This window comes from Dromaius novaehollandiae, chromosome 16 (assembly GCF_036370855.1).
Source record: "Dromaius novaehollandiae isolate bDroNov1 chromosome 16, bDroNov1.hap1, whole genome shotgun sequence".
NCBI lineage: Eukaryota > Metazoa > Chordata > Aves > Casuariiformes > Dromaiidae > Dromaius > Dromaius novaehollandiae.
Window position 1 is genome coordinate 21,131,299 of NC_088113.1, and position 22,825 is coordinate 21,154,123.

General features: G+C 45.4%; 1 protein-coding gene across 1 annotated transcript; it reads left to right on the forward strand.

Moving 5' to 3' along the window:
• Positions 1–473: 473 nt before the first annotated feature.
• Positions 474–19,672, forward strand: LOC112987257 (BPI fold-containing family B member 4-like). Its single transcript, XM_026107059.2, has 18 exons — positions 474–2,624; positions 5,642–5,886; positions 6,715–6,807; positions 7,488–7,618; positions 8,416–8,530; positions 9,088–9,192; positions 9,455–9,610; positions 11,086–11,149; positions 11,571–11,634; positions 12,482–12,573; positions 13,652–13,825; positions 14,616–14,669; positions 15,560–15,727; positions 15,837–15,904; positions 17,390–17,432; positions 17,959–18,022; positions 18,441–18,517; positions 19,154–19,672. The coding sequence occupies exons 4-18, from the start codon at positions 7,507–7,509 to the stop codon at positions 19,175–19,177; spliced, it is 1,380 nt and encodes a 459-aa protein (XP_025962844.1). The 5' UTR covers positions 474–2,624; positions 5,642–5,886; positions 6,715–6,807; positions 7,488–7,506; the 3' UTR covers positions 19,178–19,672.
• Positions 19,673–22,825: the final 3,153 nt, after the last annotated feature.

The window sequence follows — 22,825 nt, forward strand, 5'->3', positions numbered from 1 at the left end:
CTGTTTTTGGGCACAGTGTTCTGCATAACTTTCCCAACCGTTTTCCGTTCAGCCCTAGTGCTAACGCTGAAGCCACGAGCTCCTTCATCCGTGCGTGAGACGGCATCGGCCTTCAAGGAAGCCTTTTGCCCTGCTTTAGGTTGCTCCCGCTCGTGGGGTGGTGCTTTGCTCTGGGGGGGGGCACGGAGCGCTGCCCCGGCCGCGTCCCCGCGGTTTGGCTGCCGCACGCGCGGGGGCTGCGCAGGCTCCCGGGGCAGCTCCAGGCGGGGGGAAGAACCGCTCCGTGGTTCAGAGGGAGCCGCCCGCGCTTCACGGCCTGTCCCGGGCTGGGCTGCAGGCGGCGGGGCCGCGCCGGCACCGGGGGCACCTTCCGCTCGAGGCCGCGGCGCAGCGCCGCGCCGCCAGGGGCCGCTATAACCGTGGGGGCGGCACAGCGCCGGCCCCGCCCCGTCCCGCGCCGCCGGTTCGAGCCTGGGCCCCGCCGCGCCGCCGGTTCGAGCCTCGGCCCTGCCGCGTCGTCTGGCTGCCGGGGCGGCATCGGGCCTCACGTTGCCTCCGGCAGCACCCGGGATGGCCCCGAGGCCGTGCCGCTCTTGCTTGCCGCCCTGCGGGTGGGTGGGTGTGAGCCGCCCCCCGGTGAGTCCGGGAGCGAGGTGTCCATGCAGGGCCTGGCGCCGTGGGCCGCGCTCCCGGCCTGGCTCTGACCACCTCCCGCTTCACCGGCTGCGAAAACGCGGCTGCATCTCGCTTCCCTCCCCTCGGCGGCGGCCGGGCTGCTGCGAGATGGCGGCGCCTGTCACCATCCCGGCCTAGTGCGGCCTCCTCGTCTCCGCCTGTCCGCGTGGCGCCTCGAAGCCCGGCCTGAGGCCCGACCGCCGCCGGAGCCGCGTCTCTGCTGAGAGCTGAGAACAAGCCACAAGGCCGAAAATCTTCCCTTGCAGAAGATATATGTCTGTAATAAAGGCTGCTGCTAATTCTTTCCTGGGATTAAGAGGTACCATCAAGGAAAACTTTGCCCGATATTGCTTTTCTTTTTGTAAAGTGAAGCTTTCCCAAACCTGAGGCGAGACAGAAACGTGACTGTGATTCTGTGCTGCTCTCTTGCAGTCAGATGGAAATAGCTGTCTTTATTCAAAGTCTCGGTTGGCGCCGCGATCCAGACATTTCCTTAGACAACAAAATGGACAGAAATCCATTTTCCAGGCTGGAAGGAAGGCAAAAAATAAATTGGAAGAATGAAGAGTGAAGAGGAATTGAGGCGTTCACAGGGCTTTCAGCATGAATGATTTGAAGTGATGGGAAGAAGGCAGGTACAGCATTTGTTTGTTTAAAAGACAGGACTAGATTTGACTTTAAGATGCGCATTGCATCGCTGAGAAGTCCGCTGCCATGTTTCTGCTGGGAGACGTGCACATACGGCACGTAGTGCACATACGGCACGTAGCACACGTGCGGTGATTGCGGTGCAGGCCGCTTGCTTGCAGACACAAGGTGACTCTCGCATGGGGTGGTTCTGGCCACGTGCCCCAAAGGCAGGGCGCTTGAGCTGTGCATGCACCATGGCCTGTTGTCCGAGATTCCCGGGTGTCCAAAAAGAGGGTTGTAGCTGCTTCTGCTGGTCTGAGCAGGCCCTTGGATATCAGGCCGTTCGTGGCAAGCAACCAAGTTTGTCTTTTTTGGGCTGGAAGAAGAAGAATGTCCCAGGGGAGCCTGGAGTATGACAGCCCCGACAAAGTCGAAATGGAAGATGGCCACCCAGAGAGTGGTTCAAGACAGCTTTTAGATTTCATCTCACTCTCCAGAGTGACCAACAGACACCTACTAAATCTCATAAAATTCAGTGAAACCAGCACCTGCCCAAAGCATCTGGTGTTGTATCTGGGGCGGGACTTGCAGGCGGGAGCACGGTGCTGCTAAGGAGCATTGCCCTGTGCCGCAGGTGCTACGTGGTCTGAAGGAGTGCTCGCCTGGTCTCTGTTACCACATCTGCTCTGTAGCGTGGTGGTACTTGAGGCCTCTTTGCAGACTTTCCCACCTGGTGTTGCTTGATTAAGCTGTAAGTCCTGTGGTACAAGATGCAGCTTTCAGCCTTGCGTTGTGGAGCTCTGCTGTCTTGTTAAGGCCTGAGGACGTGTGTGCAAAATGCTCGTCATTCTTTATTTCAGTTCTTGCACTGCAGCTCATCGCAGTAGCATCTGGATAACAGAGTTTGTCCCTTTTCTGTAGCTGATAAGGTTCCGCTCATTTTACTTTGGTTTGCATCTCGGAAGCAGAAAGTTTCCTGTCTATAAAATTCCCAGAGACATTGATTTGCTGTTGTCTCATTGTAGCAATTTTACTGTCTGCCTTGCTGTTTATGCTCAGCATTGCAGATGCATCCGGAAATCAATGCTGCTGTTCTGGGTCTTTTTGACAGGCAGCTCCTCAGAACCGTTGGCAGTGAGTTTTGTGCGCTTCTCCCTGTTTTTCCTTCTTGTGCTCTCTGCGTGGTCCTTCCTCAACATAACGTTCCTGTTTTGAGTGTTCCATATGTAGGAAACTGCACGGGCGAGCGATCAGACAGCAGTGAATCCGCCGAGGGTGCTTCTGACGTCTGCCCACGCACGACGCGCCACGAGTCCCCGGTACGTGCGCTCAGCAGAAGATTGCTGTGTGTCCTGGGTCAGGGTGAGCCTGGAATCAATGCAGCGAGGCTCAGCATTGTTGTAAAGAGTCATTAGCGTTAATTGAGCTGCTCTGCCCTTGTGGACCGCTGACAATGGAAGCTGCTAAGCCAACCGTGAATTTGGCTGTGGGAATTGTGGGATTCCCACAATCCTGTGATAAAGTCCAGTCTCAAAGCTTGAGGAGAGTTTGATTTCTTCAACAATTCTTACTAAAACTCTCCAACTCTTTTCTAGGACACAGCATGGGGATTTTTGACAGGTGTTTTGACAAATCCTGTTGCAGGAAATTAGCTTTTAAAGCCCTGTAGGGCTGGCTCTAGAAGGATTCATTCATCCCAAACCAAACAAGAACACAAATAACTTTAGAAAGACAGAAGATGTGCTGTCATCAAAAATGCTTTACTATCGCAGGGCTTTTGGTTAGCATAATTCAATGCTTTACGCTGAACTGGAGAATTCAGAGAGAGGTTCCCTTCTTCCATTTCTCTGAGCACTTTCATCAATAGGTGTGGAAAAAACATCTCTGCTGTGCATGGCTGTTTGCAGTAGGGCAGAGTGAGGAAGGCAGCAGCAAAACACTTTTCCACAGATTTATTTTCCAGTTTCTGGACTGAATTGCCACTGACCATCTCACTGGCCAAGGTATCAGACTTACCGCAGTGCACATGCTACTGTATTGTCATCATTGCCGTATTCCCCGGTAAAAGTGACAGGCAGGGGACAACAATTTGTAAGGGGAATTTTAACTACTCTGAAGCCAGGCTGGAAATTCACAGCCCAGATGCAGACATAGTGTTTAAAACTTACTCCATTACTCTTTCTCTCTTTTCACAGAGTTTTTTCTAGCAGCCTAACTTAGTCTGAGGTTTGTTATGCCATTTTTCCTGGCCGAGTGCTTTCTTTTTTCTACAGGACTGTTCTCTTGAGCTGGCTTCTTCGTTTTGTTGACCTCAGAAAAGCTACTTTCTGCTGAAATTTGAACTGAGCAATTTTATCAATGTTCACGACATCCATTTGAAAGGAGTCACTTCCTAGGAAGTGTGCCTGCAAGAGAACAGGCCGAGTATTTGTACAAGAGTCTGCGCTATTATAGGTTGTAACTTATGCTACTAGGTTTGTTTTTTTTCACCTTGAGAGACAGGATTCAGTTTGTGTGTGTGTCCTTAAAAAGGAGTTACTATTTGCCTCTTAAAGGAGCTTTACAGACTGAAGTTACTCTTCTTTCTTTTTATTCATCACATAAATATAAATAAAGTTTGTGTTCCTCTGGCATGCACGCCTCCAGAATATATGGAAAACAGCATCTTGTCATCAAAATGTTGTGTTTTTCAAACCGTGGAGGAAAGATTCTGAATTCTTTTCCCTTTATGTTGCTTAATATTTTACTTTGACATGTTTGTGATACTCCTAATTTCTCTCTAAACTTTTGTGATTCTGAATGCTAGAGGAAAAAATCAGAAAATATAACCATATTTAATAGAGAAGAAAAAATTTGTAAACTCTAATATTTCTTTTCTAAATTACCTGCTGTTTTTAATCTGCTGTCTTTCAGAGCTGCCAGTTTTGGGACAGTTCAGACCACTGAAGGCTGCTCTGTAGGGTCTTTCCACTTCACATTAGTCTTTCAGCAGGTCTTCTGCTGTTCAGTATTTGTATTGTGATGGTCTTTTGTAGCATCTCTTGAAGTGCTTTGTTTTAATGTATATTCCCTTGTTACTGCAGAACTAAATTCAGTGTTCTGCTAAGTGATATCTAAATCACATCTGCAATGAGAGAATTAAATAAAGGTGAATGAGAGAGAAGCAAAGGATATGAGTGAAAAAAACCTTGCTCAACAAGAAGGAATACCTGCAGCTATGTGTAAAATGTACTGCATTACTTACAGCTTAGGCTTGCTGCCGTTATTACAACGTATGTGTGTCAGATGTGGACACAGGTGTCTATCTCGTGCCATTCACCTGCAAGATTATCCAATTTGTGCATGCAATCATATTGTGCATATACAGTAATTCAGATGTTTGTGTACCTAGTTGCATGTCTACTTTTATGTATGCTCGGTAGCTGACTTTTAGCAGAAGTGTAGTGGAGATGCTCTTGTAGCGTGTCAAAGACCAGAGCACAGTGTAGTGGAGACTTGGCTGCGGGTGTTTATGGTGATCACTCAGCCTTGTGAATTTGAATGGGGTTCTTCAAAAGGGAACAAAAACAAGAGAAACACAGGTTGTTCCAGGCAATAAAAACACGTCAGGGCAAGCAGTGAAGTCAGCAGTAAAATCAGTAAGTGTAAATCAACCTGAGCGTTCTGGGGAGGAAACGGGGAGAGCAGGACCAGAGCTGCCGAGGCGATGGTCAGATGTGGACGCAGTGATGAGCTGGAGGGGGACTGGCCGCCAGTGAAGACCATGATTTTTGACTTCACTCTGCTGCTCCAACCTTCTTGGGTAGCTAAATTCATCCTCTGTTTCTGGGACTAGGCTGTCATCAACAGGTCAAATGCAGTCCGGATTTAGGTGTATGTTAAATAAAACAAAAGCTCATACAGAGTTTCTGTGATAGCGTGAGGCCTTGGAAGCAACTGGAAACATAAACTGAAGGACCTCGCTGCTCGGTGAGAGCAGTTTCCTATTACTGCGAGAAAACACTGTGCAGTGTCAAATACCATTCTAATACTGGTTTTTGCTGCCATTTGTGTTCCTATGGGAAAGCTGTTCCAGACCTCGCTGTGGTTGTAGCAGCTTTCTCCTAATTTCAGCCTGAATTTATTTACTGCTGTTTGTTCATGTGCCAACATTGTCCATTAGCCTAAATAGCTCTCCTCTCTCCTCTTAGTGTTTACCCCCTCCTATATTTATGGAGAACAATCGTATCTCTACCCAGTCTTTGTTCTGCTAGACCAAACAAGCCAACCGTTCCTCTCTCAAGACAGGCTCTCCAGTTTGCTAACCCTCTTAGTAGCCCTTTTCTGACGGTTTCAGTTTGAATTCGTCCCTGTGGAACATGGGTGACCAGACCAGAACAAAGCGCTCGGATAAGATCTTCCCAGGGCCCTGCACAATGGAAACTTCTGCGAAGCCGGGCCAGAGCTCCGTGCCGAGGATGCCGTCCCTGCGTCGTCCGCGCGGGCTGCTGGAGGGCCCCAGCGCGTCGCTGCTGCCGCCCTCCCGGTGTCCTGCCGTGACATGTCTGCTGTGCCGCAGCCGGGCAAAACCACTGCTGCTGGGTAAGGACTTGGGACTGTGGTGCTCTCTTCTCGAGAGCCTTTCAGAGAAACACCTTTCTCTGTGGATGGCTGCTATTTTTCTTTGAAATGCACATTGCTGCTGCCCTCAGCTCTTTCAGCTAGCATAGGCATTGCTTATTCAAAATGATATTTATTGTTGTTTTTAACACGTTTCAGTGCAGCTTTATCTTTTGCAATCAATTTGTGAAACTCTTAACAGATACAATTGAAATCAATTTGAAGCTCAGTCTTGAAGCCAATACTTATCATGATTCTGCAACCTTTCCAAGTTGCTTTTTGTAAAGAAAATATTTTTCCAGTGCTGCACTTGAAACAGGAATGAATGTTATAAATCTTAACTCCTCAGGGACTGGGAAAACTAGATCATTTCCTACTCTAAGCCTCTTTGGTTACGTGCGCATGTTCAACAGAAGCTCTGTGCACAGTCTTCCTCATACAGACAGTCCATATTCTGCCTTTTGTCAAGTTTAGACACTTCAGTAATTGTCATGATTTCCTAAAGTGTTGGTTTCCTCAAGATGTGAATTTCCCCATTGGGGCCACTATTGCAGAGCATCTGTTTTAAGAGGAAAAAAGCAGTGTCCAAGTAAGTAGTCTGGGCCGTGAAGAGAAACAGCGTTCAGTACGGTCAGTAGTGACGTTACTTTATATAAATCAATACAGGTGGCAGCTGGGTGTTGCTTGCAAGGAGCAGGAATATAGAGGAATGCCTGATTATTAGATGTGAAGGAAAAGGTTGCGAGGAAAAGGTGTGTCTGGTTGGCTGCAACTTTTATATAAGGGCAACTTCTTCCATCTCATTTGCAGGAAAAAAAGGGGAAGACGCAAAGAGTCTTGACTACATCTAAGAGAGCCAGAGCTGACCCGAGAACCTTTCACAGATCACCACAGTTGATGCAGGTAATAACATCATGCGTGCCCGTCTGGTAAAGGCTGGATGGGGGGCAGAGTGCACGGAAACAGTGTCATTGCATTATGGTCCTTGAAGAATATGCATAGTGTGCTCATTGCTAGGTTTCCTTAATTTGAGATTTTGCTGTGCGCCAAACTGCTGATCATCTGTCTATGTCTATAACTTTATAATTAAATTAATGTCAATAATAATTAAAGTATGGTTATAGAATTAAGTTATATGATTTTTGTTACTTTAGTTTTAGTTTGTTACCTTTGAAAATTAGAAAGAATAAGAGTAATTCTGAGATGTTCCCTTGGCAAAGATCCTTGCAAAAGAAGTATAACTTTTCATCTAAGGGATATAGAAAATAATGACTAATTAAACATCAATTAAAGGTAGTTACTAGGAAAAGCAGTTTGGCTCTCTTTTGTGTGAACATCTAAGGTATTTTGTGCAAGTCACAAAATAAACGTAAGGGTTTTTTATTGACCTGGACTTGAAGCCTGTCTACATATTTGAATGCAAATGGGTTCCTGCTTCCCACAGGTTTGAGCAGTCTTATTCAAGCTTAATAGAGAGTAGAGGGGAGAACTCTTATTTGGTCTGTATCTTTGTACAGAGACTCAGATCTCTTCTTAGAGGCTTGGTTTTTTTCCACTTTTTACTCTGATGTTTCCCTTGCCAGCAGGAGAGTCTCTTTGGAGATGAAGATGTTCAAGATTTTTGGAGCTCTCTTTTTCTGCGGCCTGCTGACACCGTCTCAGGAAGTACCGCCTGATCTGTCCTGCGCAGTCAGCCCAGGCGCACTGCGGAATGGTAAACATCAGGAGCGGGAGTTATGCTTGCTTCGAAAGCTGTTTGGGACCTCGAGGTGGAATAAAACCTCTTGACTGTCTTCATCTTTATTTTTTCTTCTTTTTCTTTTTCTCTTTTTATAGTCCCTCATGGCTTCAGAGCCCTTGACAGACATTGTTGCATTCATGGACTCTTAGGGAAGTCTCTAGGATGTGGAACTGGGACATGTCTCAGCACCAAATGGCCATAGAGAATCTTAGGACCACATGTGGATTATTTCCTCTTTTTGTCTTAGTTTCCCATTTGTGTAATGGAGCAGCTAGTTTTTACCAAACAACTGCTATGAAGTTTAACAGCCATGCTAATATTTGCAGTGCTTCGGTTAAAAAAAAAAAAAAAAAAAAAAAAAAAAGAGCAACTCATTTGCAGTTACTTCTACTTTTTTCTTTTAAATTCTTTACAAATGGGAATCAAAAGTTGTAGGTTAAAGCAGTGTTCCTGCTGAGTGTGGTAGCAGTTATTTATGTTAATGCACAATTGTTCTCTAATCTTCAAGTCAGAGATCTGGGATGCTCTGTATTGTTACCTTTCTTGGTTAATTCACTAAGGACAGTTTTGTTTTATGACAGTTGTGGCTTTTTTTCTGGTCCACTTTGTAAAATATTATGCTCAATGTGATTATCAGCATTAATGCACGCAAATAAGTTTTGGGAAGAGGTGGGGCTGTATTGTGTAACAACTTTGCCAAGCTACGAGTCTGAAGGGTGGAGAGAGGTCATTGCCACAAGCGTCTGTCCTCATGCAGAGATGTTTTCCAGTTCTCGCAGGAGCCATGCTTCAGAACGGGCTTCTCCAGCAGCACCTCCAGAGCCTCGTGCTCCCAAACATCATGGGTGAGGGAGGTCTGCTGAATGCACCCATCAGCATCACTGGGTAAGTGGAGAGCGAGGGCTTCCTTGGGAATTTGCATTGTCCAACAAGTGAAGCGACAAGAGCCAAGCTTCAGTTGTGGTGATTGGCCCGAGTAGTCATATTTGATGTCGATACTGTTGATGCTGAAATTCTAGCCCAGCAAGAGTTTTCCATGTAGTGGTAAAGTGGATGGTGAAGTGTGTTGCAGGTGGTGGATCCAGATGCAGAATAATGGCTCTGACACTACTGTTGATATCTGAGATGCTTGAAAGCACTGAGAGAGGAAAGGGGATCCAACAGAGATAAAAAGCTGATCACTCTCAAAAAAAAAAAAAAAAAAAAATTAAGAAGTGTCTTCCATCTCAATCTGATTCTAGGACTCAGAATTATCTTTGTTTGGGCTTCAGCTCCAGACTCTGTGTCTCATATCCTGGAGCTGCTATCTTTTGCTTAAATGTCTGTGCATCTAGCTGGAAGTGGCGTGCTGATGTGGGCACTGTAGGTTCCTCAGTGAATGAAGCCGCTTAGCTGTTGTAAGACACTTTTACTTTGTCACAGCTTCTGCTGCTGTTCCGCAGACTGCACCTTGTCAAGGCTCAGTTCCCCGACCTGTCAGTGATACTGCTGCCTGGAATTGGGGTCCAGATGACCATCGTTGCAAAGCTAGATCTCAAAGGCAACAGGTGAATGTTGTGTTTCATGGCATTTGTTAAAGGAAACCCCTATCCACAGGCTTTCTGTTACATGATATTTTGCATCTTTTACGGATTTCTAAATGTTTCTTACCTATAATAAAGTCACAGAGTGGAACAGGCACCAAGGGTGGCTTGTGGCTTTTGTCGTGAATTACAGTTGATGGAGGTGCTGTTCATTGCTGCTGGCTTTGCTGATATTCTCTTTAGAGGCTGAGAAATTAAATCTGTTTAACTCATTTACTTTTTTCAGCTTGGTTGGTCTTCTCTCAGAAATAATTGATATCGTATTGGATGTGTCCATTACTGCAAACATTAAATGCACGAATTATGAATTGGGTACAGTCCAGGTTATTATTGAAGACTGCCTCTGTATTTTTGGTGCCATAAAGATGAAGCTCCTTTCTGGGTAAGTGCCTGTGGATTTATGTTTTCCGTTGCCAGCAATCCCCTACTCTTTATCCAATAATTAACAGTATTCCAGGACTCAGACAGTGCTCAGTTGACGTAGAGCTAGGCCTCAGTAGAACTAATTTATTTCCCATTGCCGAAACCAGTTGCTTCACTGGAAGATGGCAAAAAAATGGCTGTTGGAAAATGTGGGATAATCTGCCCTGCTTCCCCAGGAAATCTTACCTGAATTAGAGAGCTGAAGTATGAGGTTTAATATCTCTTCCAATGCATTTTCTTTAGAATTAGCTAATGAATTGATATCCAAGGGGTTGGAATAATAGGGCAGGGAGAGTCTTCTAGGGAAACAGCACCTATTGCTCATCATGTTTTTATACTCGGTCTTTGGCTGCTCTCACGAAAAGATGCTGGGTATATGGACTTCTGGCCTGACCTCTGTGGCAATGTATAATTCCATGCAAGCGTCCCATCTCTTGCTCAGTCTTACTAAATTCTTGGCATTGCTGACTTCTTGTATTAATGAATGCATCAGGTAAATGGATTGTTGTGAAAAATTTTCTTTTATCAGTTTTGAATTATGCACTTTTCCATTTCTTTGAATTTCTCCTAATTAGTTTTTGCACCCGAGTTATGCATTATATTTTAATCAGTCCAGTAGCTGGTTTGAAAGATTCTATGTAAATGGCCACAGAAGTACAGCCCACCCACTCTGGGGGCCATATTTTAAGCTCTAGTAGAGTTAAACTGACTGTGCAGAGGAAATGAGCTCTTTGTGGGGTAACAGTGAGTGTGTATGTACACAATTTACTTCACAGCAGTTCCTCAGATGCATCTATAGGCAGAATTCTGCCATAGATAATGAGATAGATTATGAATTCCTGCTGTTTGTGGCTTGCAGAATATGCTGCTCTGTGTTCTAACTCAATAGCCCAGAAATATATTGATTATCAAAACTAAATGGCTCTGCTGCCTGCAGGCAGCATGTAGCCCAGAGTGATCTATTTAGCAGCAGTGTTGAAACGCTACACAGCAGATTTCTTCTCTTGTTAATCCACATGTAAATTGTTTGTTTCCCGTAACTAAAATGGAGATGTTTCAAAATAACTCCACCTTCCCTTAACTACAGCACTAATTTAAATACCAGAGCGAGAAGACCGGACTCAGGTGACACTGTGAGCGGCTCATCGCTTTCATGCTGCGGTGCCTGCATGCACGGAGTGCTCAAGCATTCATTTCTCAGGAATGAGCCAGCTTCTCCCCTCCTTGGGGCTGGCAATTCGCTACCCTCCCTGCCTTCTGCACGCCCCATTCTCTTTGCAGGATTGGTTGCAGCAGTGTCCCTGAAGGGGTGATAAAGGATGTAGCAGTGTGCAAAACAAAGGTTGGAGATCCTTTGCTCTCCTGTCCTGGAGCTCTGTTTGTAGTGACTGGGAGTTGCTTTGGCTCTCATACACTCTTCTCTTTTTCTTGCAGCTTACTGTCCCTATCAATAAATGACTTGGTGTATAACCAGTTGACAGGAGCTCTGCCTCGTTTGGTAAGCCCACAGATTGCCATCTTTTCATAGCTGAGATGCAGAAATATCAGGAACAACTTGCTACAGTGCTGAAGCAAACTGCATGATCTGTCTGCGTTGCTTTTTCATGTTATTAGTGGAATGCACCATGTTGCAGGGGGCCCGTGGGAGTCTGGTCGCTGCTGGAGTATTTCTCCCCACCGAGCAATGCTTTAAATATTGCTTGGATTGAAACGGTCCCCTTAGATGCAGTTCATAACCCCAGGGGTCCTCCACTGTTCCCAAATCCTTCACAAAGACCCTGCTACCCTAATGCCATGAAGCACTTTTTCCCCGAGGATTTAGGTTGCAGCGAGGGTCTGCTCAGGTTGAGTGGTGGCAGCTCACTGCTGCTGGGTGGGGAAGGGTGGCTGAGTGGTCACGTCTCTGTTTTGTGTTGCAGCTGTGTTCCGTGATCAATATAGTTGTCAATCTTGTGAGCATCCAGCTCTTAGGCACTCTCAATGGTATGTTTCTTGTGGGAGCGCCGGTGTTACTTCTCCCCATTCTTCTACAATCCCGTGATGGGAAGTGCTTTTCCCTGACTAGTCCGTAAGATCCATCAGGGGAGATGTCATTTTGCAGTTTCCTAAACACCTTTGAACGCAAAGCTGAGTTCAGATGTGCTACCTGCAGTGGTTCAAATTACATGTTAGTAAATGGACTGGGAGAGGTGGGAGTGGGGAGGAGGTGGAGAGGAAAGAGGATCCAGAACCATCCTTGGTGAAAGCTGGAAAAGGAATAAATTAGAGCCTGTAGTAGTTTCCATTCTTGCAGCCTTCATGTAAATTGTTTTTCTTACTGCAACCTTTTCAGCTCCCTGGCTTGTATCTTAGGGATTGTCTGTACAGAGCGTTCACTGGGAGTAGCAGCTCTGGATTCGATACAACCCTGCCCCTTGTGGGCATTCAGACCTGTAAATGGGTAGGTAAAGAGGCCCCAGATACTCATATTCCAGACTAAATCTCTATCCACTGCATGTTTAAGAATATTGTTCAGCACTGAATTCACACCTAAACAGTCCCAGCGAACTGCTCTCACCTTGGTCTTCCTTATGCCGTTTTTATATACTATCCTTGAATTTAGCTTACTGTCTTTGGCACTTTTTTAGGGGCTATAGTCTAAATGCAAATCCCACAAGACTTAATGTTCTGCCAATTTTTGAGTAGCAACGTTTTTACAGAGCATCCCATGGAAATGAATGCTTGAGATCTGCTTGTTGGTGTGAGGCCTGGGTGATGACCTGAGGGATCACAGAAGGAGTTTGTGTTGATTTTATTTCCTAATGTTTTATTGCTCATTTTCTCTCTGAAGCGGTGATCCCACTTGGTACAGCAGGAACAATTCAGTATCAGCTCGCCCGCCTTCCATTTACATCTGGCTCGTTTCTTGGGTTGGATTTAGATGTAAGTTAAATATTAGGTAACAAAACCTTGGGAGCTTGATTGTAGCATGGTTTCTTTCACCACTATTTACCTTGATCCCCTAGGGAGAATTGTCTTCTTTCAGTACAATGAAATAGAAGAGCTAAATGAATGACTTGTTCTGGAAATACTAGCTAAATATTTAGGCCCTGATGCAAATCCACCACTAAGTGACTTTGCATGCTTTCCTTCAAGCCTTCACTTCTGTTCACATACTTATCCTGAGACAACGTGTGCATCTGTTATTTGTAACTGTTCCATGGGACAAGCAGTTTTCACCCTCTTTTCACTGCCCGCGTACTATTTATTGTTGCTTTTTGCCTTCACTGTTCAGTCTCTGTGATGTGTGTGTGAACGCTAAACCAAGTTAATGCATGTATTTTTTACTACTGTCTCACTGGAAATCAAGCAAACAAACAAAAAGAAACCCCCAAAACAAAAAAAGAAAAACCCCTTTTCAAACAGGCAAGCTTAAATAATTAAAAGTGAATAACTAACAAGGAGTAATTGGAAATAAGCAATAAAGAATAGCAAAGGCTAAACAACACCTGCTCCAGTCTGTAAAATCAGATCCACATTCATTCTTTAATGCAGGTACTTCATAGGAATTAGGTTTTGCCCCCCGCAATGATGGTCGGAGCTAGTCTCCTTAGTGAATTGATAGTATCAGTACAGGTTTGTTGTAAAGTCAGAGCAGTGGTTCACGCTTGGCTGAGTGCTGAAGAGGAAAGGCAGTGTTATGACCTCTCTGCTGGCAACGTCTTCACCTCTCGTTTGCTTTTGGAGTGAAACCTCAAGGATGAAATGGAGCAGTGAGATAGTGATTTGGACAGGGTGAGTTCATTAGCTAAGAAGGGCTCAGTTATGCACTCTGGTCTTTATCATCTCTTTTCATGTATTAAATATAGAGAGAATTTCTCTGAGTTCAGTGCTTTCCCTAAATTCTTGATGAGAAGATGGCTGTTAAAGCTGGTATAAGCCCAGCAGTCTCTGTCTCAAGGATCTGGGCAGGCCTCGTGGCTTTGTAGGTCAGTCTGAAGACTCTCATCTCTCTTCGCAGGGTACAGTGCAGCAGATGGGAGGCAGCATCATCCCCCATGACTCATCCTTCGCTGTTTTGCCTCCTGTGCTGGACAAGCTTCTTGTCTTGGGATTGCACCAGAGCTTTCTCAATGAAGTCCTGTCCCTCCTGATCCAGAGGCCGTCTCAGAGATTTCCCTGCACTCCAGAAGCCGTGAGTACAGCAGCGCCTGAGCTGCATGCTAGGGAAAGTGAGAAGGATGCATATCTATCTGAGCTTCGCTCTGCTGAGGTAGCAGGCTGTGGCGTGGGGTTTAGCCTGTGCTAGCATTCGACTTTTGGCCTTTCTGAGGACCTGAGTCTGTACTTTGCTCACTTGGACATGCTGAAGCCCCAGCGCACCTTTACTGCTGTTTTCACAAATCTGTAGTAGTGCATGCAGTCACCAGCCTTTCTTATTTCCATATGGACATGTCCGGGGATATCTGTTGAATCCAGTTGTGTACTGGTTATGTCACAGGCTCTTGGGGGTCTGCACTCCATTTCAGAATGTCACGAAGAAAAGTGACTTTGTATATGCAAAACAATTCTCGACACGTGCATTTTCTAGACCCCTAGTCTGTACTTCCACTGGAAGATATTAGGGGTCTATACACTGAAAAATGTTGAACACCTCTAGATTACGTCGTCTTCTGCTGCTGGTTATTCTCGCCTCACCTTAACAACCGGCTGAGAATCACCCGAGCAGTTGTGGAGCACTTGAAAAGGTTGAGGCCTTAGGGCAGCACCTGCTGTTGTCTAACATAGGTCTGCGTGTGACTGAACTGCCTTTGACTTCACTGGGGACAATGAATGAGTGAGGACGCTGGGACTGGCCCCAAGAATGTGAACAAACTGGCTGAAAACGGGGACGCAAACGCACAGGAGTGGCTCCTGGCAGGATGGGTATTGCTGAAATCCATTGAGAGCACTGATTTTGGCTGTTTGCACTTTTGTCCCAACAGTTCTCTGGTGCCAAACAGCTGAAAGAAGCTGTCATGACCCTCCTTCCTGCTGGGGTGAGTGAATTTCGCTGGTGCGAGGGTTTGTGTAAACATCCCCAGGGCCTGAGTCCGTCCAAGCGAAGCCACCTGAGTGTGCCGGGGCGCTGCCCCTAAGGTCTCTGGTGGTCTGTTCCCCTCCTCTTCGCCGTGTCAAACGCATGCTGTGGCCAAGCCACATCGGTATAACCCGAGGCTGCCCTGCTTAAAGGCCTGCCGGCAGGAATGAATGAAGGGGCTTGTATGAGCAGCGCTTCCAACCAGCGACCCTTGAGGGCAGGCTGTGGGCTGCCTGCAGCCTCTGCTCCGCGTGTGCTCTCCTGTGGGGCACTTGAGCTGTAGCCAGCTTTCTCCCATTCCCTAAGCAAAAGAAAGGTCTTCCTTCTTAGCTTGCAGTTGTTGGCATAAACAGCTAATAAATGTCTTGCATCTCCCATTTCCTAGGCCTGTTGCGAGGCACTATGGACCCCCTATATGGCCACAGCCCTCTTAGAGAGTGTCCACCTTTGCTTGCTCAGTCGGTTACTGTCAAAAGCAAAGAGTGCTGACTTTTGCTGCTGGATTTACAGGAACATGCAGAGATAGTACTAGCCAGTCAATCAGTATATTTACAGCCTGCTGTGAGAGCCTTGAGGTCTAATTTACCTCTCTTATCTAGCATTTATTTTATATAGTTCTGCATGCTGCTAAAATTACCTTCAGTCTTCTCAAAAGTTCCTTTTTGTTCTGTAAATCTGGGGAATGCTAGTCCAAGATCTGTGCACCTCAAGAGGAGGCCCTAAGGAGTTATGGGGTTGTGAGAGTTCACCTGCAGACTGTTGGTCCTTTCATGCTGAGCTTTAGGTTCTGCTGGGCGGGTGTGTTGGTGCGCAAAGGTAGCCAGCTCTGTTCCTCTCTGCTTCCTGCAGTGCTCCAGTTGTCCTAGGACCGATCCTCCAAGCATTAAGATAGCATTGTCTGGGAGCCCCCTTTTGCTCTTGGAAGCAAACAAAGCCAGTCTCAAGCTTTGTGTCATGATTCAGCTGTTCGTTCAGCATTTAGATGAGTCTGTCCGAAACCTTCTGCTCCTGAAGGCAGTAAGTATTAATGTAAAGACCTCAAATGGATGCAGTGTGCAGCTACCTAAGTGACTGGTAACTGGGATGATGGCTTCTCTGCAGGCTAATCCTCACTCTCTGGTTGCAGGAACTTGGTCTAAGTGTCCGTGGTTCGATTACTGACAGAAGACTGCTGCTCACAGCGTCCCTGAGCAGGTAATCTGTCCCCGTAGCAGTTATATGGCAGTACTGAAAGCAGTCTGCCACAAGTGCCTAATGCTGCTTGCTCTCTTGAATTAGTCCTGGGTTTTCAACAGTGCCGAGAACCTCCAGCTTTCCTGGAGTTCAGCATGCAGATACTCAGTTTTCTGGGAACCAGTGGCCGGAAGAGTGCTGCACAAAAGGAAGGACTTCAGTTTGTTGGGGACACTGCAAACGCTCATTGCAGTATTCCTCTGTGACAAAATGGCAGTGGTAGAACTATCTGAATTAAGGGAGAAGCAATAGGATTGTTACATAAACACTTCCATGAAAAAGCCAGACAGTGCCGCGCTATTAAATGCTGATGAAATTCTCTCTATTGCAATATTAATGCAGCAAATGCTAACTTAAAATATTTTTCAATGTCTGTGAACCCCAGATTTCTTGAATCTAAGAATTTTATATCTGGCTGATGTCATGAGGTGGACAGGTACTGCTGATTTTCAAAAACATTGCAGCAGTGGGAGACTTTTTAGGAGACTGGAAGAAAATGCTGGTTTTATAACAAGGAGGAATGAGGTAACCTGAATAATTGTAAGGCTGTCAGTTTGACTTTTATTCTGGGCAGTACTTTGAAATGTCTGATATTGGACATGAGTGATAAAGGAGTAAAGGAAGGTGTTACCATTAATGACAGACATGGTATAATTAAAGATTGTAAAGCATTTCTTATAGTGTGAGGTTCAAGGAATTCAACCCATTTAGCTTGTCAAAGAGCTAGATTTAGAAGCAACATTGGCATAGCTTGTATGCAATGATATAGGAGATAGAAATGTGTTAAAGGGCTCTTTAATTCCATAGACAGAGATATAACAAGTTTCAATGGAAGTAGAATGGAGAAATTCAAAGTGGAAATAAAGCACATTTTTTAACCATCATGATAGTTATGTGATTGAAATGATAGATTAGGGGCTGTAGCAAATTCTCCAGCACTCGTGATCTTTAAACCTGGAGTGGATGCTTTTTCTAGAAGCTCTACTCTTGGCCAAACAGGTGCTGATTCTGCAGGAAGCTGTGTGGCCTGGGCTAAGCGGGAGAAGAGATGTGGTCAATTATTTCTGAGCTTTTCTAAGTTGAATGACTGCCTGGCCATGGGAGAAGGAAGGACAATCTGGCAACTAGTGTGCACTGTTGCAATGCTGCTTTATTTACAAGCAAATAAAAACTAGGTTAAACTTTTAATGTTGATTTATTGCTTTTATTTTCCTGGGGTTTTTTGCTCCCTTGCAAGTATGGGAGTGTCTATTTCTTGTGTTAAAATACTGCAATCCCTTTGTGGATGCCTGGATGATGTCTTACAGGTGTCCCTGGGCTTCAGATGGGTTGAGATGATCGCTTGAGCTGGGTGATTGCAGTGGTCTTACAATAAGGTTCCGGGATCTGTGAGCTCTGGCCAGATGACTAGGTGTCTGAAGTTCTGTTTACTTTCCTTTTCTGCAGCATTGTCCTCTCTTTGGAGTCTTCTGATGTTGGCATCAGTAACGTAAGTCTTTTACCAAGCAAATCTTAGTATGTGGTTAGAGTGGCCAAGTGCTGTGAGCTGCAGCTTTGGGGAAAGAGGGAAACACGATGTCATTGCATGATGTTGTTACAAATGTCCTGGTTGTGACGGATTCTGTCTGCCGAGGGTCTTAGTTGTTAGCTGTTACGCTTTGTAGGTTGTAGCAATTTTTCTTTTGCTGCTTTTTTTTTTTTGCTTTTGCCTTTTCTCATAACGCAAATGTAAAGCCTGAAGTCTGTTCAGTGTTTATTCACCCCTACTTTGGGAAAGATTACACTGAATTCCAGTAGGAGTTTTACCTGGTAGAAGGTTTCCCAAAGGAAACAGCAAATACAAATTGAGGAAGAAAAGTAGATTTGCTTCAGAGAAGACAGGCTGTATTTGTTCTCTTGCTGTATTAGGAGGAAGTTATTTCCAGTCCTTAGGATTGGCTGTCTTCCAGCCGCAGCGCTTACTGCTGTCGTGTGCCTGGCAGACCTCTCACCGTGTTGTTTCTTCTCTGGTTCAGATCTCGAGTCTCAAGCCACACTGCAAAAATCTTCTGGTGGAAAAATTCTTGCCGCTTCTCGATGGTACGGTGACTGGAATAGCTGTAAAATTTAGAGTGCTTTGGCTGAGTTGTGGAGGAGGAGGGGAAGGGGTACGTGTGCATGTTTGAAAGTTGTAGTGACACTCCAGCTCTGCTGCTGCAGTGATTAGAGGCCTGTAATCCCCATTTGGGGGCTGTAGTTAAAAGCACCAACCTAGCCTTTTAGTCTTGCATCTACTGCAGTGTCAGTCCTTAGCGCCCTGGCAACAAGTACTGCTAGAGAACATAAGGAAAGCCAAAATGCATTGCAAGCAGTGGTGCTCTGAGTCACTCTTGCCTCTTGCGAAGCTCTGTTCCCTTCATCCTCGCTGGGACCAATGGTTGTGATTTGGGGGGGAGCTGGGTGGAACAGCAGCACGCGTCCTTCCCGCTGTGTTTAAGGACCGGTCTGTTCCCTGTAGGTTGTCTGAGACTCGGAATCCCCCTGCCAAATGTGCTGGGCATTCAGTTAATAGACGCAGATGTCCGAATATTAGCGGTAAGTATTTGGAAAGGCTCTTTCCTCCTGCAAGGCACCGGTGTAGGTCATGGGAGGTATTTCTAGCACATGGCTCCTGCAATAGGACCCTGCCCAGTGGCATTTTAGTGTGCAAGAGCCATAGATTTTAAGCCCAGAAGTTCAAGAAAAGATTGTGCCATCAGAAAATGCTGCTGAGTACTTCCTGCCCATGTACATTATCAAGCAAGGTACAAAATGAGCCATGTTCAGCCCTTCTGGGGGTAGATCCTGATTTCCCTTGTCCAGACTGTCTTTCCTTTCTTGAGAACTCTGAGCAACTCTGATCAACGTTGTTGATGTTGGTCCATGGAGTTTGGCATGCCCTTTCAAGTGGCACTGTTTAAAGTGTCTTGAATCACACCAAATCCCAGCCCTCTGCATCCTGGTGATTTCCCAGAGGAGCTGGGATATTCTCTGATACTTTCTGAAGGGTATTGCACCCTCCTTTTTATAAGCTTAATGTGAGAATTTCTGCAAGAGCATTTACTGCTCACTATATGTTGCTGACAGCGTATCATTTGCTGAAGGACATAGGTTCACAGCAGCTTTAAAGTCAGAAAATAACTTACATATGTAGGAAATAACTTACATGTGTCACTCTTTGCATTTCTTCAGGGCATGTTGGTAATTCTTGTGTGAACTGGCGAGTACAAAGCATGGAGAAGTCTTTCCGATTATACCACTGGGCAGAAAAAAAGGAAGAAAGACCGGCAAGGATGAAGCATCAAGACTGGCATTATTTTCTTTCCTTTTCTAAACTTGATTCAAGATTCTTGGTCACATTTTAAGGCACTTTAAATCTAACTGGCTCACGTGAGTACTAACATAATTGTATAAGCCAAAAACAGGTAGCTCAGTGTACAAATATTTCATTTGGTGAATTTGCATAATTTAGAGGGCACAGTTATAGCAATTGTATGTGATACTGCAGTTGAATGGTTAAATTCCTTGAAAAATTTGTTCCTGAGGCAAAAATGTTCTTGATATAATGAAAAAGTCAATTTGGTGCATGTGGCTTTGTAAGTAAATGTCACCATCCATGTTCAGAAGAATATGAAGTTCTGAGTAGAAGGCTCAGGATACATTTTTCATGCAACTCTTTTAATAAATGTTCCTACTTTTTAGTGCTTGGAATGAGGTTCTTGTTTCTAATGCTTTTCAAGGCAGAGTACCTGTCCTGCCTCCTGCTATGGGATTTGGTTGCTCTGTGGCAATTGATATTTCGGTATTTGGTTTGAAAACTCACTCTCCACCCAAACTTCCAGAGGAAAAAGTATGTGTTTTCAGTAGCTACTCCTGGCTGGGTAACTGATTGTATTCCTGTTGAACAGGTGCTAGTCCACAGACAGGAATCAGAAGGAAATTGGATTTCAAAAGATCATGAAGCATTTCCTAATAGAATCTGAGGGGAAAACACCATTAGCAGATAATAGAGAAGTATGATAACACTGGAGGATGCTCATCCACATGCAATAGCCCATGTTTACTTAGACTAATGTAATAGTCAGTAGGTCTCTGCACATCATGGGGAAAAGAAATCAAGCATTTTTGATTTCAGAAAAAAAAGAAATGTCTTTGGGTAGAAAGCATTGAAGGTCTTAAATCTCTCAAACACCCATTTTTCTTTTCCCAGCAGTAGATGTTGTTAGTAGCTTATTAGTTATTACTAGCTTTCCCAGGACTAATGGAAGTTATATCGCTGTTAAAGCATGGGTGATAGATGGATGAACTTAACCACTGATTATCTGGAAGGTGAGGGCAATATCCTTTTCTGCATTTCCATTTAAAGGTAAGAATAATTAAATATCTGCATGGCCAAGCCCTTGGTTTTCAGCAGCATCACAGTGGGATGTTGCGGAGAGGAATCCTCAGACATGTTTTAGCTGCCTCTTACACAATGCAGTCGAACACACTGGACCCTTCAGTTGTCCCAGTTCATGCAATGAACTTTTCCTTGTGCTGTGTTACATGTGAAATCTGCTATAGGGCACACTTATCACATGGCCTGTCACGGCTTGTGTAACTATGAAAGTGTTTGGGGTGGGTGAAAGTCGACAGCCACACCGAAGACCAACATTTCAGCAAATCCGAAGGGCTCGTTTGCTTGCTAGGCCCTATGTGATGTGCAGGCTGATGCGCGATGGTGGGACTGTGCTTTCCGAAGGCCTTTCACCTGCTCATAACATGGACTGTAGTCAGCCCCAGGGTGGAGAAGCTCCCTCTTGAGCAACATGCGGAGTGGCAGTCCTGTCGCAAGCTAAACCAAGCAGGGCGAGAAGTTTGAGGCTGGATGTAAGCACCAGGGAACAACGTGGGTGATCGGATTGTACTAATAAGCAAGGAGAAAACTTGAGGCACCTCTCCTTCGGCGCTCTGATGCCTGGTACGCCGTCCAGGCTGGTGGTGGGGTTCCTGCCAGTGCAGCTGGGGTTATGTGGCTCACGCTAACCCGCGGGCAGGATGACCAGCTGTGCAGCCCCCTTGACACCTGGACAGCCACATAGGCCATTAGATCTCTATTCGCTGCTTTATGCTATCTGGGATTACTAGATTGGGCAATCAGAAGCATGTGAGCATGGCCTCCTCATCCAGCATTATTGCAGGAAGGGATTTGTTTATATGAAGAAGGTTTTGTCCTGGTTCCAAAGCAAACACCTATTGTACAGTAAGTAAAGTTTAGCATCTCTTTTGCACACCCTTTTAGCAAGCACTTCTGTGTACTTTCCGGTTTGCTGGGGCGGGGGTAGGGAGGATTAATTTTGTTGGCATACTAGCAGAATAATCTGTGATCTGTCACTGTCTCAGGGTTCTGTTTGACTTGAAAAAGAAAATACAGCTGGAAGTGTGTAATTAGAGAGTATGCTTTCTCACAGAGCTGGGGGCAGGAGTGCGTGAGCCTGTGGAATCCCGAGGAGAACTGGGAAACCTTCTCAGCCTTCTCTGAAAACAGCATTTCCTTTTGGGGCCTGGAGTCTGTTGCGTCATTTGTAGCACCAGGTTCAATGGGAAGGAGCAAAGGAACCTTTTCCAAAGAAAGAGGTAGCAATTCCTTAGTGTAGCAAGTAACTTCTGTAACTTGTAAATCTAATACTGTGAATCACTAGAGGGACCTAGAGCAGGACACCGAAAGTCAAATTCATAAAACCCGGGTCCTGTCAACAGTGGAAAAAAACCAATTACACGTGCCTTTTGCAGCGTGCCAGCACCTCCTTGTGCTGGGCGAAGGGTTTAGGCTGGGGAAGCTGTGTTATGCTGGAATTGATGATCTTGATTTCCTGAAAAGGACTTGTGCTTGTTGAGAAGGTGTTTTGTGTCTGTTAATAACTGTGCTTTATCACAGGTATTGTTAGTTGGATGCTGCTGCGTCCTGCCTGTTGTCTTCTGGCTGACTGGCACCGTTGCCCTGGCTGCTGGGGAGTCCAGGAGGAGGAATGGATGAAGATGTGTGCTTTGAGCATTTAACTTTGTGTCCTAGTCCATTCGCATGGGACCACCCCTTCAGTAATCATGAGTCCATCACGGGTCTCTAGAATATCATAACTAAAGCTTCCCTCTGCCCGTTACAAATCAGGGTAAATTACCCTTGATTTATAATGCACACCAACTAATCATCAGGCTCTGTCCACACAGTTACGTCTTTCTTTACTGTTCATCCGTGAAGTGCTTGGAACAGCCTGTTAGCCCTGTCCTCTGAGCTGACATCAGGGGACTAACCGCCTGGCTGTACTTTGACATCTGCTCAGTGCTGGTCCACAGCAAATGGTGGAAAACCTTAGGCTCGTGTCCGTGTTTGGGAAGGCGAGTTTCAGGTTTGACTTGTCACCATTTGCTACTTACTTTGGGCAGCTTGTGGGTAATTAGGAACAAGCTCTCTGATCACAGTATTTTCCTGTGGTCTTTTGGGAAGATGAAAATTCACTCTGGGAGCTTGTTATTCACTACTACTTAGTCCATACTTCTCTTTCTGTAGAAGACATGTATTTGGCAGTACAGCCCCATGTAACTTAGGCTATCAGCGAAGGAGGAGGAAAATGGAGCAGTCTACAAGTGATAAGCTGAATTTTCACCTAACACAAGTGGCGTAGCTCCAAGGAAATCAATGGAATGAGGTTGTGCTATAATTGCTGAGGATCTGTCCTGAGGACTTGGCAAATATTTATGGATAATTTGTATATCTGAAGAAACTGGAATCTGTATGAAAATCATTTTCTGCCTGAAAATGAGAATGGATTTCTGGTAAATGTTCTTTTCCAGTGAATAATGTGACCAGGCTGGGAAGGGCTGACT